The sequence below is a fragment of the Bubalus kerabau genome, chromosome 9 (assembly GCF_029407905.1).
Source record: "Bubalus kerabau isolate K-KA32 ecotype Philippines breed swamp buffalo chromosome 9, PCC_UOA_SB_1v2, whole genome shotgun sequence".
Classification (NCBI taxonomy): domain Eukaryota; kingdom Metazoa; phylum Chordata; class Mammalia; order Artiodactyla; family Bovidae; genus Bubalus; species Bubalus kerabau.
The window spans coordinates 47,707,292-47,727,524 of record NC_073632.1 but is presented as its reverse complement, the minus strand read 5'-3'; the positions used below and the strand labels follow the sequence as shown (position 1 = coordinate 47,727,524).

At 43.4% G+C, this 20,233-nt stretch overlaps 1 protein-coding gene across 4 annotated transcripts; it reads right to left on the bottom strand.

The window, feature by feature from the left end:
• Nucleotides 1-1,237: 1,237 nt before the first annotated feature.
• DDO (D-aspartate oxidase) lies at nt 1,238-20,027 on the bottom strand. Of its 4 annotated transcripts, none has more exons than XM_055535209.1 (5): nt 19,933-20,027; nt 17,740-17,915; nt 12,708-12,816; nt 10,648-10,824; nt 1,238-3,404 (listed from the first exon to the last, which is right to left on the bottom strand). In XM_055535209.1, exons 2-5 carry the CDS (start codon nt 17,909-17,911, stop codon nt 2,837-2,839), a joined length of 1,026 nt encoding a protein of 341 aa, XP_055391184.1. In that variant the 5' UTR covers nt 17,912-17,915; nt 19,933-20,027; the 3' UTR covers nt 1,238-2,836. The 4 variants fall into 4 exon arrangements, with proteins under 4 accessions (XP_055391184.1, XP_055391183.1, XP_055391181.1 ...); XM_055535208.1 differs by lacking the exon at nt 19,933-20,027 and adding an exon at nt 19,334-19,522; XM_055535206.1 differs by lacking the exon at nt 19,933-20,027 and adding an exon at nt 18,988-19,228.
• Nucleotides 20,028-20,233: the final 206 nt, after the last annotated feature.

Here is a 20,233-nt window from a genome sequence, read left to right as displayed (position 1 = left end):
TGGCTTCCTGGGCCAGCTGCTGCAGGCCATGGATCAGAGTTCCTTTATATATAGTCTGGCCATTGTTCATTTGTATATTCAGTCTCTCATTCAGAGAGACTGTCTGTCTCTGAGCAGGTGGCTGTCTCAGAGCAGCTGAGCTACAGCGAGCAAGACGGTTCCCAGAATTTCTAGAGAGCCACTTTGAGAAACAGATAATTCCTGCTACCTTGCCCAGGCGTGTCTAAGGACATACCTGCTTATGTGAGCACATGACTCTTAGCTCAGTGCCCCAAGGTGCAGAGGAAGAAGGGAGAGAAGAGTGGTTACAGTAGTGAGAGAGCCCAGTGAGGAGAGGAACAAGGCAGTGCTCACAACCTTCTGTCCCAGCTATTGGATAGAACTCTGTGGGTTACGAATAAATACTGATGCCAGGGCTCCACCCAACCCCAATGATGCCAATTTATTAGAGAAGGGCTTGAATCATTAGTTTTTCAAAATTTCCCAGGTGACTATAGCATGCAACCCAGCAACTGATCAAAATAAACAAACATTTAAGAGAAGAATCACATATTTAGCAGTTAGTAAAAATGAACTCAGGGCATGTAGCCATGACCACTTTCTCCAGAAGCCTCTAATTTTTCAGTCTTATAATATTAGGCTTTAGGAATATAAAATGAAGAGTTAAATTAGAGTAATTGCTTAGACTGTTGCAAATAGGCAATAATCATAGAGTATGAACCTATCTACAGGAAATGAAAATGCTGCAGGATCTAAACAGTGGGCATAAGGAATAACTGAGTACACTTAAGACTTATAAAAATGACCAAAATCTACCTGTTCCGAGCATTTTCATTTTTAAAAAATATTTCTATTTATTTATTTATTTGGCTGCATCGGGTCTTGGTTGTGGCATGGGAACTCCTAGTTGCAGCATGTAGGATCTAGTTCCCTGACCAGGGATCGAACCTGAGCCCCCTGCACTGGGATCACAGAGTCTTAGTCATCATTTTCATTTTTAACCACCAAAAAGTTGTTAAATGCCCTCTTCAAAATGCCATTTTATCATATTATTTCTCACAGATCATATGTAGTGAGTGCATGTGTGTATGGATGGGTGTGTGTGTATGCGTGTATTTTCAGTCCATCTGAGCTTGTACATTTCTCAAACACTCTAAACAAAATTCAAAAAAAATTGAAGTTTGAGCATATAAACTCTAAAACCTCAGAAGAATCACCCACATACTCTGCACACCTCCATATCCAATTTTTATTTCTAACCATTTCTAAATTTTCAAATGTACCAGTATATCTGAACTTGATACAACAACGCCCCCTGATGGAAATACATAGAAAAGAATCCACCCTTGATTTAACTTGGGAATTTCATTACTGCAAGGGTGATCAAGAGCACAGCGTGCATGCTCTGTCTCCATCTTTGTCTCTTCCAGCACAGGTTTCACCGCCCCCACACACACACACACACAAAATCACATACAAAAGTTCAATGAACAAAACAACAGGAATGGAGCTGTGCTGGGGGCTCTTTCCCATGCTGTTTGCCAACCCCATACTCCCCTCAAGATGTCTAAAATAGAACTTATTGTTACTAAACATGAGAAATATACCCCCAAAATTAAAAATGGAATTACATATATTTTTAGATCTTCATGTATACACTTTTCATACACCTTTTCAACAATAACTATAGCATAAACACCAAACACATTACATCTTATTACAACTATTTAGGCCCTATATTTAAATTAGATATAGTCAAACTTAGAGATTCTCCAATGTTAAAAAATAAATAAAACAAACTATTCTCACTAAAAAAAAAAATTCATATTTTTTTTTACTTTTTTTTACTTAGAAGTAAGCTTCCTTATCTTAATGAATAGCATCTCCTTTATCATTCACTCAGCCAAAAACCCTCATGAGTATTCACAACACCCATGAACAGATTAAAGACTAAGCCAAGAATCCAGATTAGATTTATTAATTCAGTAATTCCAAAATCATTGTGTCATGAGACATACTCCCACTCCTTCCCAGTACTTTTTAACAACTTGCAGAAAACTCTTTGGTTATATTTCATTCAGAGTAATTGTTCCATCTTAATTAGCAAGTTAGCTCTTTGGCTGCACATGAAATTCAATCTTCAAAAATGCTTAGGCAAAGTCAACCACCCAGTAAGCCACCTCTCAATTATTTGTGGTAATGGAAAGTACACCCCTTAGGTGGCTGACCCCAGACAGCAATTGAGTTGATGCCACACCTGTAAGCAGCACATCATCACTATCTTCTACCATCTGCCAGCTGAGGGGAAGTAGAGGTTGCCATTAATACTAGCAGGATTCATCCTTTGTCTTCCACTAAATGGAATGAGCCTGAATTGTATATCGCCATGTAATTTTTAAGGATTACAGTGTTCACTTGACTACAACCTATGAGCATCACGGCAGCTCTGCAACTGACAGTGAGTTAAGTGTTTTCCATACATTATCTCCTCCTGTGGATTCATAAGCCAAAAAAAATATATCAAAATTCTTGCATCCATGTGAATTAGCTTAGATCCTTGGACCTGAGATTTAAAAGAAATCTTTATAGCAAGTATTTTTTTTAAAACAAAAATAGAGCTTAACGCCCTATGTCATAGCTACTACTAACTAGTACTAAGTTAGATCAGTAGTAGGTTTAAGTCTACTGATACCTATTGCATCAATTCTAATTTTGAAAACAAAATCGTGTCCAATTAAACTTTCATTCAACAGAAAAGTTACTTGAATCTCTTCTGGTACTTAAGTTACATTTTGATTAATAGATTCTGGGGCCATTTGCTATCATTTCGGGTCACCTACAGCTTTGACTTGGGAGCAGGAGTCCTAAGGACTTGGACACACTCGTTCACCAGCCTGGTGGCCTCCAGAGCAGTGCCCCAGTGCATGGCAATGCCCCCACTTCCATGGCCATAGTGATGGACCACAGGCAGCCTCCGGCTGCCCTGAGCTAATAGCTCTTTCTCCAGCCGTACGCCTGGCCTAGTGGGCCTCAAACCCACTTTCTCTCTTAGGTCATAGGCTCCACGGAGAGAGGGCTCGAGGGCACAGCATCGGGAAAGAATCTCTTTGCTAATTTCTGCATCTGGGGACAAATTCCAGTCTCCTTTTTGCCTAGTGCCACCCAGGGTTACATTGGATACGCCAGGGTAAATATATGTCAGCCCACTGCTATCTCGGATAAATTGCTTGACCCAGGGAGCCTGCACTTTGAGTACTTGGCCCCTCACTGGGAAAATCTTTGAGTCTCCTGCAAGCTGCCTGCTTCCAAGGCCTGAACAGTTGACCACAATGTCGAAGGACGGGTGAAGCTCCCACAGGTCTTCTATTCGTCGGGTGAGTATCAGGCCCCCGCTTCCTTTTAACCTAAAGAGAACAAGACACCATGAGGCGAGCCTTACCAGCGTCCTGCTCAACCCCTTACAGAAGTGACAGACAGGAATCAGAAACAAAACTGAGGTGACCGTCCAATGAGCAAATACCTCCAGCGCTTCCAGGGCCCGAGCAGGTGGTATTCTATCTGAGTATCTCACATCCTTGCAAACCAGAGTTTCCTAAAGTTGAACCTAAATAAAAACCTATTTCAGAAACTCAAAGGAAACTAGATGCTTCATCCTTTTTATGTTTAATGGAGTTCCTATATCATTCTCATGCTCATGTGTGCTCAGTCATGTTCTACTCTGAGACCCCATGGACTGTAGCCCGCCAGGCTCCTCTATTCAAGGAATTTTCCAGGCAGGAATACAGGAGCGGGTTGCTGTTTCCTACTGTAGGGGATCTTCCTGACCCAGGGATCCCACTTGTGTTTCTTGCTTTGGCAGGCAGGTTCTTACCACTGAACCACCTGGGAAGCCCTATATTATTCTAGACGCTAAATAAATATCAGGTTAACCTGATGTATTTTTTAAAATACCCAAGCACTTTTGGTTTATGCCACTTATTTAGCTCTTAGATTTACTGCCTCCAATATTTTTGTCTCATATTGTTAACTCTTGCATGTTCCTTTGTGATACCCTTATCTCCCTAACAAGATGGTTAGGCTCGCATGCATCGTCCCCCACTTACATCTCCCACAGGGGTGCCAGCATGAGAGGAACCCAAAATATTTGCAGCTGATGGACTAAGTAACAGTTGTGGTTGGTAATGATTTTTTGGACCAAGTCGTCAATAATGAAAAGAAATAGTTTATCTAGGTTCTATGATCTGTTTTAATAGTAGTAAAATATACGTAACACAAAATTCACCATTTTGACCATTTTGAAGTGTACAATTCAACAGTGTTAAGTACATTCACATCATTGTGCAACCACCACCATCATCCAACTCCAGAACTTTTTTCATCTTGCAAAACTGAAACTATGTGCCTATGAAACAATAACAATCTTATTCATAGGTCACTTGTAGAATATAGAAGGCTTAATAGGAGAGGAAGACTGTCAGCAGCTCTGTACAGCAGATGCAGACTGCCTGCCTGTGTGCAAGGTACTGCTTAGAGGCAAAGCACTCCTCCTCAAGTTTGACAAAGGAGCCAGGAAACAGAAGTGTAAGTGCTTGGCAGAATGAAGGACGTTCCACATGAGAGGTGATGTAGAATCAGAAACCAGGGGTTTAGGTCCCAGTTGCCTCACATTCACTTAGCTTTGAGGTCTTGGCCAACTCATCTCACTTCTCTGACCCTCTGTTTCCTTATCTGGGTTATAGGGGTGACACCTCCCTTGCCTGCTTCAGAGATGGTTGTGAAGTTCAGATGAAATAATGGGCATGACAGTGCTTCACAGGGGCTTTCCCTCGTGGCTCAGCTGATAAAGAATCAGCTTTGCCTGCCGATGCAGGAAACACAAGAGACTCAGGTTCAACCCCTGGGTTGGGAAGATCCCCTAGAGAAGGAAAAGGCAACCGGCACTGGTATTCTTGCCTGGAGAATCCCATGGACAGAAGAGCCAGGTGGGCTACAGTGCATGGGGTCACAAAGAGTCAGACACGACTGAGCAACTGAGCACGCACATGCTTCACAAGATATAGAAGACCCATACCAATAAACTAAAAATTTCTCGAGGAGAGACAATGTCTTACGCTTCTCACTACACCTATGACCCAGCTCAGCACCCAATACCTAATGAACTTGACATGAATGTTGGGTAATACTGAAGACAGTATGAAATTCTAGTTTGGGTATATGATGACTAATTCTATGTTTTGGCTTGCCTGCATCATGGAGGTATCCAGATACTTAGCCAAACATTCTTTTGGGTGTTTCTATGACTGTATTTTGGATACAATTAACATTTACATGTTAGACTGAGTAGAGTAGATTGCCCTCCTTCACATGGGTTTCAACCAACCAGTTGAAGGCTTGAACAGAACAGAAAGGCTGACCTTCCTTCTGCTGGACTGCGTTCAGACTGGGATATCAGCTTTTTCCTGTCTTCAGACTCAGGCTAGAACACTGGCTTTTCCTGGGTCCGGTGTTTGCCAGCCTTCAGATGGAACCATACATCGTTGGCTCTCCTAGGTCTCCAGCTTGCCAACTCACCCTGTAGATCTCAGGACTTTCAGCCTCCATAACTGTGTGAACCAATTCCTTATAGTAAATCTCTTTAAATATAATATATGTATATATATATATAGTCTATTGGTTCTGCTTCTTTGAAGAATCCTAACAGATTGAGAGTGGTACCACATTGGCATCCTTGCTTCAAGCCTGAAACAGGATATTTTATTAACAGCAATCAGAAAATTAACTATTTTCAGTCCATTTGTATGAAGATGAGGAGAAAAAAACTAATGGAAAATCTCAGTTGGCAAATAATGCTATGCATATAGATTCATGGGGAAAATCCACTGTTTATTCTTAGAAATGCAATGTAGCTATAATATATTTATAATATACATTATATATTATATTTATAATATGTAATATATGTATTATACTTATAATATATAATATACATATTATACATATACATATAATATATATTATATAGTATATATTATATATGTAATGTATAATATACATTATATATTACATTTATAATATAAAATATATTATATATTATATAAATTATGCATTATATATGATATGGTACATAATATATATATTCTGGTGTCAGGAATATAAATATATTTTTTATAATATAGTATATTTAATATATTATAAATATATTTAATATAGTTAAAATAACTTATCACAGTTAGAATTTTTAAAATGCATTTTAGTTTTACAAAGCAATTAAATATATAGCATATAACTCTCTCTCTCTATATATATATATATATACTCTAATTTTAACCTGAAAGCTTTAACCTCATCCGATGAACATCCCTACTGCTCACTCATTGTGTTGCAATGCATATTCTAATAAAATAAACTGTGATAAGTGGGAAATAAATTCTATCTCCCACTTCTCAGAAGATCCATCTCTACCTTGTCCATGCCACAAACTTGTCTGTTTTAATTTACCTAAGCCCTGTTCAGGCACAGAGCAGCTTCTGGTCCCTTTATGGAGGAGACCTGAGGTTTCTGTGGGCAGAGTGGTCCAGAGGGGAGCAGCTGGGCACCCTTAGTCAGTCCAGCAGGTGGGGTTTTCCTCCTGCAACTGTCTTAGGGTAGTGACTGGAGGCCCAGTGGAAGCCCCCAAGGCCATTGCCCCACATCTCTTCCCTACTAACCTTGTTGCCATCGTCAGAAAAAATAAACATCATTTTCCACTTTCCTGGTTGGTGCCCTTCCACCTCATCTTTGCATAACCAGGGAGAAAGCCTGGAGGGGGCGGGGGGGCGGGGTGAAACCAGCTCACATTAGACCTGTATCTGAGGCCAATTTTTGCCCATGGCTTGTCTGTTTAGGGGCCAGCAGCCAATGCTGGGTGAAGGAGGAATTCTCTGCTAAGCTGCTACTGCTGCTAAGTCGCTTCAGTCGTGTCCGACTCTGTGCGACCCCATAGACGGCAGCCCACCAGGCTCCCCCATCCCTGGGATTCTCCAGGCAAGAACACTGGAGTGGGTTGCCATTTCCTTCTCCAACGCGTGAAAGTGAAGTCGCTCAGTCGTGTCCGACTCTTCGCGACCCCATGGACAGCAGCCTAGAGCCCTGGAAAAGGAAGACTGTGGTCTAGTGGGCACAGGGTATGTTGGATGTGGGGAAGCAGGAGTCCACTGTGCACAGGAAGGGACCTTTGCAAGTTGAACATTTGTAAGGCAGAGACGACCTGTCTCCTGCTTGACGTACAATTCACATTTCTGTCCATCTGCCTAGGGAGTGGTGTAGGCTCTGCTGTCAGTCAGGCCAAGCAGGAGAACAGAAGCTGTAGGAGACGTGAGACTGGAAAGTAACAGAGAAGACTCCATAGAGGAAAGAGAAGGAAGCAGCTCAGTGTAGTTAGCGCTGTGCTCAGTGCTGGGCCACAGAATTAAGGCACGGTCCCCTGGAAAGGAGGCAATGCAGCAGAATCACAGGGCCCCCAGCACTGAAATGGGGCACCCACTTTCTGAATGCCGCCCAAGACAGGACCATCCTGCTCCAGCTGGGATGATTTATTTAGGTAGGATGCCTGGAGAAGAGACAGGTTCAGCTGACGTATTGCCTCTATGATTCATTTCCTGGAAGGGCAAGTACAAAGCAGCAGAATATGACTCCACTGGCCAACGATATAAAACATGATCTGCATGACTGATTAACCTTCAGGGGGTTTTGTTCGTTTGTTTGTTCTGAGTATTACTGGGTATACTTTTTTTTTTTTTTTGAGGAGATGATTTCTTCTGTTCTTTGAAAAACACTACAGATCTAATTTGCGGTTAAGAACAATTTTTTTCTTTCCTAGAAATTAATATTGTTTCAGAAGGATAGAGCTTAGATTGAAGGCATTGTTGTGTGGCTTACTGAGTGAAATGCCCATTTTTGAGTCAGAATGCTTTAGGCTGAACACTCGCATTGTGTGGCAGGGGTGTAGGAGGCAATAGAACAGACCCTGGGCGTGAGGAACAAGCAGGGATTGTGTGGCTCCCCAGCTGGGTCAACCCGTGGTGGAGAGTGGGTGGCAGCCTACAGAGTGAGCCCCAGGACCCCACGCCCTCACCACAACACAGCTCGGGCTCCCTCTTGGCCTGAGGTCCTTGATTCTAGAGCTTTGCCTTGGGCTTAGAGGAGTCCCAGCCCTACAAAGTCTACCTCAGGTATGACCCTCCTCCTCCTCTACACTGGCCTTCTGGTCAGATGCCAGGACCTGAAGGAAGGAGGGGCAGCTAATCTTACAGAGAGGAGGCCCCTACATGCCCCCTCACTGGGGTAGGGGGGGTGGTATGTGGAAGCCTGAGGTATTACAGGCCTAGAGGGGTCAAAGTGGTGGGGGGGGTGGATGGCTAGGACAAGGGTCTCCTCGTGGCTTCCCTGCAGCAGACAGTGTGTCCTGTCTGCCCGAGGCACTCACGTTCCCACCCACTCTCATGGTTGAGGTGTGTATCAAACAAACAGACCTTAAAAGGCCTCCCCAAGACTCTCTGGGGCAAGAGCAGCCCCTTGGGCCTCTTCTCCTTGACTCTGTCACCTAAAACCAGACAGGAAGAAGCGTGCTCCAAGGCACGAACCCCAGCTGGCTGGTCACCAGGCCCGATGGTGTTGCAGTCAGGAGGTGGCTCCCACTGGCACAAAGTACCACTTTTATTTTAAGTAAAGCTAAATGCTGACAGCAGGCTTCCAACTAATGAGAGGATATCAGGATTTCCCCCAGGCCTTCAGATCCCACAGTTAGTACTGAAAATAAAGCTATAATGGAAATAAGGGGTCAGTTTTCTAGAAGATGATACTTTAGAAGTAGGCAGAACAAATTGTTCAGGTAATATACATTCTCATGTGAAACTAGTTGAGTGTGGCCCAAAATAAATATGCATATATTGACAGTAAAGCTCTGTAACTTCTGGCTTGCCTAATAATTTCCCCTTAATTTTATTAAGATAAATGATACCTTAACTAGGTATCAATAGCATTGGCACTTCCAAAGTTCTTTTTCTAGGCATTCTTATAAAGACAAAAGTGCAACACTATATAACCTTGCCACTCAGAAAAGATGGTGATGCCCTGAAAACTGGAATGTTGGCTGATGGTTAACTCCATCACATGATGGCTCAAATATTCATTTATTAGCTGATATACACTGGTTTAAATTTCACATATAAACAGGGGTTTATGGGCCAGCAAACAAAGCAGAAAAGTGTAGGTTTTATGAAACTCGAACTTAAAAAAAAGAAAAGAAAGTCCCATATAAATTGCTAAGAGGTAAAAGTGAGATGAGTACTTACAAAGCTACAAAAATACATCATGATGTTCCCAGCATGTGCCTAATAGACTTAGGTTCCCTCCTCTGTGCTCCCAATCCACCCTCATAAATTTGTATTTAACACTCAGCATACATGTTACTGTAATTGTTAATTAACATATATATCAATACACATACACACACATACGCCATCACCCTCAGTAGAATTGACTAGCTTCTAGTACAGTGCTAGGAATACACAGAAGCTCAACAAAGAATTGTGGAATTAATTATTCCATTTAATTATCTTATATCCTACATCTGGGACTAAGTCATTGTTGCCACCGCTTACCTCAAATCACTTTTCCAACTTTTATATAATAATTTGCATTATTCCTATGCATCTACCAAATATACAGATTCAGGCACTGAAAGGGGCAGTTTCACAGCCCTCAACATGCTTGCAATTTCCAGATGCAACAAGAGAGATTTATTAATGTGTCTTAAATAATGATACCCTTGATGTGTTTCCTAACCAACTGGAACAGGAAGTCCTGAAAACCAAGCCAAAATACAAGTTCTTGGAATTTGGGCTGAACTTGGTAAGGAAGACATTACCTAATTTAGATAAGCCCTCAGTTTTAAAGTCCTTGTTAATAACAAAATAAAATAATGGAGTGATTTTCTTTTTCATTAATGAGAAAAAAATTCAAAAATAATGTATAATAAGCCTAAGATTCTCTAAAGAATAGCTGGAAGCATATTCTCCAAATATCTCACTTTATAGATGAGGAAACAGGTTCTGTTTCAGTGAGGGGGTCTTAGTGGTGGGGAGAGAGGGACCAACCCCTGCATCAGGATGCACAGGGAAGCAGAAAATGGACGTGTTACTAACTTGGGTGTGACTCACTCCTTGTGACACAGTGTCTCACAGACTGTTTACTAAGCCAATGGCACCCCACTCCAGTACTCTTGCCTGGAAAATCCCATTGATGGAGGAGCCTGGTAGGCTGCAGTCCATGGCGTCGGTAAGAGTCGGACACGACTGAGTGACTTCACTTTCACTTTTCACTTTCATGCATTGGAGAAGGAAATGGCAACCCACTCCAGTGTTCTTGCCTGGAGAATCCCAGGGACTGTGGAGCCTGTTGGGCTGCCGGTCTATGGGGTCGCAGAGAGTCGGACACGACTGAAGCGACTTAGCAGCAGCAGCAGCAGCCGCTGTTGATACACAACAAGGCACAGAGCACAGAAGCTCTGAGGCACAACAGAGAATTTTGTCTCTATGTTATGAGAAGGTATGAATGTATTTGTGGGTAGGACAGACAAAGAAAGCAGTAAAGTCCACTTCAACCAACCTTTTCTGCAACCACGGGAGGTAGGCAGGGCCTTCACACTTGAGTGTCGTAAAAGCATGACCAAACACATGTTGGGGGAATTTCTTCAGCTCATCCTTGGTCATCTTTCGAAATCCTAGCACCACATCAGCCCAGTATGGCACTTCTTCAGTAGGAATACTCTGAAATATCTGCCAACTCAAGCACATTAAGTGGAAAAATTTCCTGAAGTTTTATGAGATTTCTAGTAAAACCCATGTAACATTCTCTAAAGCATTTTAAAAACACACTTCTTATGCCCGTACAGAGAAAAAAATATATATTTTTATGTTCACTTGGGTTCATATAATTCAGTAGCTAAATTTAAAATGTTTGGGGTGGGGGAGGGCAGGCATTGGAATAAGACATTTAAAAAGCTCTGTGTCTTTTAAAGATTGAATTTAACTCTCTTTTTCTAAAAAGCTCTTGCCCAGCTTTTCTTATTTGGCAACCCACTCCAGTATTCTTGCCTGGAGAATCCCAGGGACAGAGGAGCCTGTTGGGCTGCCGTCTATGGGGTCGCACAGAGTCAGACACGACTGATGCCACTTAGCAGCAGCAGCAGCATCTGGGGGGAAAGATTTTTCTGTTTTGCATAATGCTTTACATAAACTGTAAACAAATCATCAAAAGTTTAAATGTTGGCCTCAATTTCAAACAAAATATATAAGTTAGAATAAGCAATGAGGGGAGGGCAGGAGACAAGGGTGTGAATTATGAGAGAAACTGTAGATGATCACATTAAGTCATTGATAAGAAAGGCCAGGATTTGTTAGGTGAAGCCCTGTATCCTTTTTTTTTTTTAATTGGAGGCTAATAACTTTACAATATTGTGGTGTTTTTTGCCATACATTGACATGAATCATCCACAGGTGTACATGTGTCCCCCATCCCAAGCCCCATCCCATCCCTCTGGGTTGTCCCAGTGTATTGGCTTTGAGTGCCCTGTTTTGTGCATTGAACTTGGACTGGTGATCTATTTCACATATGGTAATATACATGTTTCAATGCTATTCCTGCAAATCATCCCACCCTTGCCTTCTCCCACAGAGTCCAAAAGCCTGTTCTTTATATCTGTATTTCTTTTACTGTCTCATGTGTAGGGTCATCCTTACCATCTTTCTAAATTCCATATATATGCATTAATATACTGTATTGGTGTTTTTCTTTCTGACTTACTTCACTCTGTAAAATACATTCCAGTTTCATCCACCTCATTAGAACTGATTCAAATGCATTCTTTTTAATAGCTGAGTAATATTCCATTGTGTATATGTACCACAACTTTATTATCCATTTGTCTGCCAATGGACATCTAGGTTGCTTCCATGTCCTAGCTATTGTAAACAGTGCTGCAATGAACACAGGGGTACATGTGTCTCTTTTAGTTCTGGTTTTCTCTGTGTGAATGCCCAGCAGTGGGACTGCCGGGTCATACCCTGTATCCTTAAGTCATGGTTGGAGCTGATGGGGCTGGAATGATACCAGCTGTTAATAAGAAGCCTATAATCATACTACCAATATCTTCTAGGCATATCTTTGGATTTATAAGTATTGGGTTCATTACATCAATAGGAATAAATGTTGTAAAGCATGGCTGCTCTAAAATAGCAAGGAAAATCATTTGAGTGCTATACATGGTTTATAATGGTGTGGTCATTAAGGTACTGGAATTTATATCTCTAAGTGATTCATTCAACACAGGTCCTGTGGAAGATGTAAAGATTGTTTGCTGCAGGTCTCAATACCAAGCTTTCTTTCTGTCTCATTCTGCACACTCTTCTGTACTAGATCACCCACTTCCCTCTTTTCATCTACAGGCCAAACATTCAGAAGGCTACATCTCCAGCCCTCTTCCCTCTCCTGAACTCCAAAACCAGATCCAGACCCATGTTGCCTACTCTCTGTCGGATAAGTCTACCTCTATGTCTCAGACATTTATCCCGTGCTCACAGCAGGTACTCAGTAATATTTTCTGTTAAACTCTAAAGTATGTTAAGATCATTCTAAATTACAAAATAATTTCAGATTTCCTCTCTTACCCAGACACCAAAATAACACCAGCATCTTCAGCTTCTGCAGAATTGACTATTGCAAACAGGTGATCAAATGTCTCTTTGAACCACTGCTTCTGCTTCTGAATGGGTGTGTCTGGGATGGTGGAGAAAAGCAAAGCAGAACAAAAAGGGAAATTATGACAATGACTGTGCTTCAGAGAAGCTTCTTTCTACAAACTGGCAAAAACTAAAAAGGCAGGGAGAAACATTTAGATAAAGTACCACATTGTGGTGAACGATGACCGAAGTTTTGAATGTTGACATGCTCCATCAGATTCAGTTCATATAATGACTAATCAACAGAGGGGAAATCAACCAATGAGGGAAAAGTCTAATACACAGGCCACCTGCAAAGGGGTCTTTGGCACGTAGCGTGTTCCAGAGGCCCTAGAAATGTCCATAACCAACCTGAGCCACGTTAGCTGATCTGGCTGAGGCAAGCAGCTGGCTACACCATTGAGATGATGAGAGAAATAACGTAGGGCCTCTTTCCTGGAAGCTGAAAGCACAGCAGGAGACAAGGGGAGATCTTTGGAGTTGGAGCCCAGATCAACCAGGTCGAAGAACAGACAGCATATGAGTGGGAAACCCAGGTTGCTCACCCTCCTGATACAAGGAAAGGAAGCCTGCATTGTGAAACTGAGCTCCCTACAGCCCCATCCAAGGCTGCCATTACCTCCATCCCCCTCCATGGAATCAAAGACCAGCTTGGAGCAGCGTTCCTGGGGTCACCAGGCGTGTGCAGGGATCATGCCAGGAACCTCCTGTCTGTCAGAGTCCTGTAGACCAGTGTCCCCTACCCCCCAGGCATCCTCACCACTGCACAAGGGGTTGGACCCAGACACAGCTTCCAGAAGGGTTCCAGGCCTGCCAGGGAGGAAATCAGGATCAGGGTTCAAGCCTCAAAATAATAGTGCCCAGTGTAGGCACAGAGAGCAAGCCTGAACCAGAAGCATAGACAAATCTATGGATGGAGTATTTGGCCATCTGAGCCCTGAGGGAGGGTCATGAAAGAGAGTCCAGGGCCAGGACAGGGACTGAGGAACAGTAATCCTGAGGGGCTGAAATGTGGGGGAGCCACAGAGCAAACAAGGGTAGCAAAGCAGAGGATCCTGGGTCAGCTTTGCTTGGAGAGAAGTCCCTAGAGCTCACTGAAAGTAGAGATGAAAAGCCCCTGGAGGCATCTTGCTTCCAAGTGAATGGGGGCATTTCCTTAGTAGGCTTTCAAGCAATTCGCTTGTTCAGGAGCCAGGAAATGTTTCTTTACTAGTGGATCTCTGCTATTGTCTTTAAACAAGTGCCCATGTGAACGCATTCTCAAAACTTCAGACTGGATCAACTGGTTCAGAAATGAGGAGGAAATTAAAAAATAAGCCACAAAGAACTGAATTAGACCTCATATGGATTACACCCCAACAATCTAAGCCAGTGCCTGAGGATACATTGAAATGTACCCTCCTTTCCCACTCCAAACTTGAAGACACAAAATAGTGACTGCTACTCACACACTGCAAAAGTCATCTCAAAAGAACAGACAATCCCAGTTCAACAGTGAGTAAGGCAAATCTGGTGACCTAATTCATATTCAAGCGCTGGTAAAAGAAAACTGTAGCCAGACTATCAGTAGTAAGAGGAAAATGTCGACATACAGAATGGCCGCCATCAAAAAGTCTACAGACAGCACTGGGACAGCCCAGGGGGATGAAGTGGGGAGGGAGGAGAGAGGAGGGTTCGGGATGGGGAGCACATGTATGCCTGTGGCGGATTCATTTTGATATTTGGCAAATCTAATACAGTTATGTAAAGTTTAAAAATAAAATAAAATAAAATTAAAAAAAAAAAAAGTCTACAGACAATAAATGCTGGAGAGGGTGTGGAGAAAAGGGAACCCTCTTACACTGTTGGTGGGAATGCAAACTAGTACAGCCACTATGGAGAACAGCATGGAGATTCCTTAAAACACTGGAAATAGAACTGCCATATGATCCAGGAATCCCACTGCTGGGCATACACACTGAGGAAACCAGAATTGAAAGAGACACGTGTACCCCAATGTTCATCACAGCACTGTTTACAATAGCTAGGACATGGAAGCAACCTAGATGTCCATTGGCAGATAAATGGATAAGAAAGTTGTGGTACATATACACAATGGAGTATTACTCAGCTATTAAACAGAACACATCTGAGTCAGTTCTAATGAGGTGAATGAAATTGGAGCCTATTATACAGAGTGAAGTAGGTCATAAAGAAAATCACCAATACAGTATATTAACGCATATGTATGGAATTTAGAAAGATGGTAATGATGACCCTATATGCAAGACAGCAAAAGAGACACAGATGTAAAGAATAGACTTTTGGACTCTGTGGGAGAAGGCAAGGGTGGGATGATTTGAGAGAACAGCACTGAAACATGTATCGCCATATGTAAAATAGATGACCAGTGCAAACTCGATGCCTGAAGCAGGGCACTCAAAGCCAGTGCTCTGGGACAACCTAGAGGGATGGGGGAGGGAAGAGGGTGGAGGGAAGAGGGATGTGGGTTCAGGATGGAGGGACACATGTGCCCCTATGACTGATTCATGTCAATGTATGGCAAAAACCACCACAATATTGTAAAGTAACTAGCCTCCAATTAAAATAAATAAATTAATTTTTAGAAAGGAAATGTCAGCATAACACACACGATGTCCCAGCACTGTTCTAAATGCTTTACAAGTATTAACCCATTTAATCTTTATAAAAACCCTATGGAACAGGATGGTCCCCATAAGGTATTGACATCACTGGGGCTGGTCCAAAAGAAGCTCAGGGAGAAAACCAAAGTCTATCAGCAGCACTAGAGAGAAAGACCCTGATCCAGGGGCCCTGACCACCCTGTCAAAGGGTAAGCTAGGCCTCCATGGACTGAATGATCTCCCAGGTAAGCCTCCTTCTTTGAAGATGATTCCATGATTATTGGGCAGCCTTCTCACCACTCACCTGGTCCTGACACAGCAAGGAAATGCCTGGAAAATGGACACCAGGACTCTGGTCACAAGAAAGGTGTCCAGAGTGAACTAGCATTCTGTACACACACCAGGCTCCTGTGTGTGTTTCCTGCAAGGCAGCTCCTAGGAGGTACATCAGCACCTGCTGCTGACAAAGCCAAGTTCCTGGATGGCAGTGCTGAGGTCACAGCCCTTCCTACCCTGGCGGAAGATGGGTTTATTCTCTGTTAGGTGAAACAGGGGGGTCTTGAGGGTAGGAACTCTAAGCACAGTCAGAAGTCAGGATACCATAGTAAAAACAAGAGTGTTAAGGGAACACATGCAAACTGAATGCTAAGACCCCAGACCGCTTCTCCTCCTCCTTCTAGAATGCTGCCAGCCAGGCCTTCACCCACCCCAGCCAAGAGACAGAAAGCCTCTTCTCTGGGGAACATGACCTACACAAGAAGAAAGACTAAATACAGTGACATCAGAGGTTCCTCAACCAAACAGCTCCCCCATGCCAGTGCAATGAGCCTCAAGATAACAAGTGCTATACAAGGCTCAGAAACTCCTGTCAGGACCCTGCTCCTAAATGTCAACAGACAGGTAAAGATGACCACAAAGCCAAGGAAAACCTGTAACATGAAAAATGAGCACATCAAATAAAAAACACAACTTGGAGACAACAGAAACTGTGCAGGGAGAAGAAACTTTTTTAAAACCATGACTAGTGTCTTTAGAAAGATAAGATGGCAACCATACAACATAAATAGTATGTTAGAACATGGGGAAATTTAGAGACTAAAAAAGAGCTTTGGAATATTAAAATGCTATAGGAGGAATAATAAATCCAACAGCAAGGAAAAAGAGAAAACTGAGAAAAATCTCCCAGAAAGTAAATAAAAAGAGAAAGAGAAATAGGAAGAGAAAAAAGCTAAGAGTATGGGAGGATCCGACCAGGAGGCCCAGCATAACAGCAATTCCAGAAAGAGAGGCAGAGACAGCAGGAGGGAGGAGTCAGCAGTTGGGTAACTCAGAGACTGTACCTTGAACTGGAGACACAAGTTTCTGGATTAAATGGACATAGCAATTCATAGTCCAGATAGCTGGGGCAGATGGGGGTGGGGGGTGATAATAACTTATAACCATTTGACTACTTAGACTATGTGCTTGTATAACCTTGATGCAAAAACAAAAACAAAAATTAAAGGGGAGAAAAGAGAGTGGAAATGAGGAAATGGAGACAGTGGGTATAAACTTCATTAGTTGCAAAGTGGTTTTGTTTCCTATTAAATTCTGTTTCCTCCTCCTCCCATTTCTTATGAAGAATACAAAAAGGAAAAATGCATGGACATGTTTTTAAAAATTAATGCATTTTTAGTCCTGAATACATACTGACCAATTTTTTTTATACTGGCTTAGAAGTGAGGATGTTAGTCCCATTACAAGTATTTTCTGACTTGATGGTCATGACTGTTATCAGTGGAAAGATTTCGAGTTACCAACTGTGGTAGCCATTAGTGCTGTTCACCAAATGCTTCTGTCTGCCTGCCTTCTAGGAGCCTTATAGAACTGGACTTCCTGGCTTCCTTCTGAAGAGTGGGAGCATGTGACTAGCACTGGCCAATGAGCTGTCATCATAAGTGATGCATGTTGCTTCCTGGTCAGAGCCTTTAATTGCTAAGGCAGGAGCCCCAGAGCTCTCACCCACCCAGCTACAGGCATTGATCACCTTCAAGACTGTGGCTGCTTCATCAGCTTAGGCCCCTGGGTGCTGAACAGAACCCTTGCTGATATTCAATCCACATATAGTATGAGAGAAAAATAAACCTTTGCTTTTTAAGCTGCTAAGATTTGGAGGTTCTTTCTACCCTGCAACATAACTGAATCTTTCCTAACAGATGAACCAACAAGATGTCAAAGGCACACATTACACTTACACAAACGTCCAGCTGTCTTTGTAAACGGCAGTCCACCAACATCAACACCATTCTATCTCACATCTATCATATCTGACAGAGGAGCAAAAATCCCTCTCTCACCTGGATAAGTAGGAGGAATAAGCATTCCAGCTGCCACATCACTCGTGGTCTCAGGAGTGAATTTGTCTGAAATGACTGTAATGGAGCATCCTGGGACCATTTTGGAAATGCACACAGCAGTAGAAAGCCCCATCACGCCAGCCCCCACAACAGCAATCCGTACTGTATCCATGGGCCTGTGAGGAGGCAAAGTATGAGCTGCAAAACCTTGTTTTAAGAATTAGTCCATCCTTGGGAATTCCCCGATTGTCCAGTGGTTAGGACTTCATATATTCCTTGCTGAGGACGTGGGTTCAATTCATGGTTGTGGAACTAAAATGCTGCAAGCCATGCAGCATGGCCAAAAAAAAAAAAAAAGAATTATTCCATCCAGAACAAAGTTTGGCCCTGAGAGTTCTTTCCCTAGGTCCACAGCCTCTTCAAATCTAACCTTTCCTGCCAGCATTTCTCACGGGATAAAGAAAGCTCCTGTGAGCTCTCTTCCCACTAAAAGTGAGGGCAAGCAGGTCTCCATGGAGTTTAGACATTAGCCCTAAACCAGCCTGGAGTTGTCTTGAAAACACAGGACAGGCAAGTAACGTCTGTATTTGGGAAGAGATTTCTGCTGATTCCTAAAGCACCTTCCCTGTGGGCACGGCCAAGGGAAGGTTGGTGAAGTCAGCGAGGTAGACGAGAGCAGCAAGACTGCTGCGTCTGCTCCCAGAGACCTCCTGAGAGCAGCCACTGAGAGGGCATGGCTCACAGGCAATTTAGAACTCAGCTCTTACTGTTTACAAACTGCTTTTTAATTGTAACGATGTGACACCAGGTCTGAACCACCGAACCCAACATCTCCTCTCCTGCTCTTCACTCTTAACTGGAAACCAACCCCCCTCACCCACACCCCAACCCTCCACTCTCCCCAACATTCCAGTCCTCAAATCTCACCCTCTAAGAGCAGACTTTCCAGATAAGGAGCCTGGATTCCTTCACAGATTTGAGTTTTGATTCTATAACCTGGGGCACGACCACGGGCTCCTTGCCTCCACTCCTTCATCTCTAAGCCAGGCCACGTGAGTTTTTTATTAGCTCTTGCAGGTGGTAAATAAGGGATGCGCTGAGGTTGTCTCATAAAGGAGACTTCTTCTGAGAGCCCCTATGGAATGCAGGAGACAGACGTCCAGGGCCTGGGCTGGGCATCCTGATACTGTCTTCCCAGGGTAGAAACCAGAGGATTGATGTGGGCTCAAAGCCCTCCCAACCCCTCACCTCTTAGCAGCAGAAGTCCACTGAGCCCTGTCCACTGTCAGCACCCAAGTCCTCCTATGCTTCCCTGCTTGTCCCCCTATGCTTCCCTGCTTATCTTTCCACTTCTGGTTCTTGCTAACTTCCCCTAATAGGTCTCAGGTGGAACTCCAGAGAGAAAAAAAAATGCAATTAGTCCAGTTGGTCGTCATCATCCCTATTAAACAAAGCTCTAGCCCCAGCCCAGTTTATCGGGCTGAGAGAGGCTCTAAATCTTCCTTGGCATGATTTCCCATCGTTATCCAATCAGCAATAGCCAGGGCATCAGGTCACGTGGTACAAATCATGGCCACCTGCACATAAAATTCACCTTTTCTCAGGAGGGGGCTGGGTGGCTCCTTCACTGTGAGCAGCGCAAAGGCAGTCAGTGCTCTCTTCTCTCTCTGAAGGTCTCTGGCACTGAGAGATTTCAGAGTCTTCCAGTGTGGTTTAGTGCATGTTATTTTGGTTTCTCAGGCACTATGCGGTTTCCTCAGCCATATGTTTATCTGATTGCTCCCCAGTGGGCTGGCTAGCTGAGAAAGAACAGGATTGCCAGGGCAGAGGGAAGAGATGGGTCCCGGGGAAGCAGCAGACCCACATGTGAGGGGCAAGCTTTTGGAGCGTAGCCCCGTGCATGTCCCCCAGAGGCAGAAGGCAGACACCCGTCCCCTTACCAGCTTTCTTATTTCACAATGGCCTCCCCTTCCCAGAAACTTTCTTAAAATAGCTCAAATAAATTGAGAGGGAAAGTAACCCGCAGCTGAGAATATCCAGCTACCAGGAAAGAAAAAATGACCCAGCAAGGTAGGTACTTTCTGGCCCAGTGACCTGTGAATCACTGTCACCTGACCCCACGGAGACATACCCCAAACTCATGGAGTAGGTCCAGAACCACCCCTGAGCCGAAAGCAGGGAGGATTCAAGTACCTGTCTCTGAAAAAGCAGCCTTGGAACCCACAGAAGGCTCTGGCACCAGCACTTGTTTTCCCAGCTAGTGGCTGGTCTAGCGCCCTGAGGGCCAGGAAAAGCAAAACTGCTTCCCATTGGGGAGTTTATTAAGGACATTCCCTCTATGTTTAACCTCCACTGGCCCATTCGCCTGTGTCTCTGTCACTTATTCTCCAGAGAAATGAGCAGATGACCTCCTCTCGCCCGTGGAACTGCAGCTCTGCCGGTCCCCTGGCTGGTCCATGCTTGGCAGCCCTTCTCTTTCTAGTTTACAAACCCT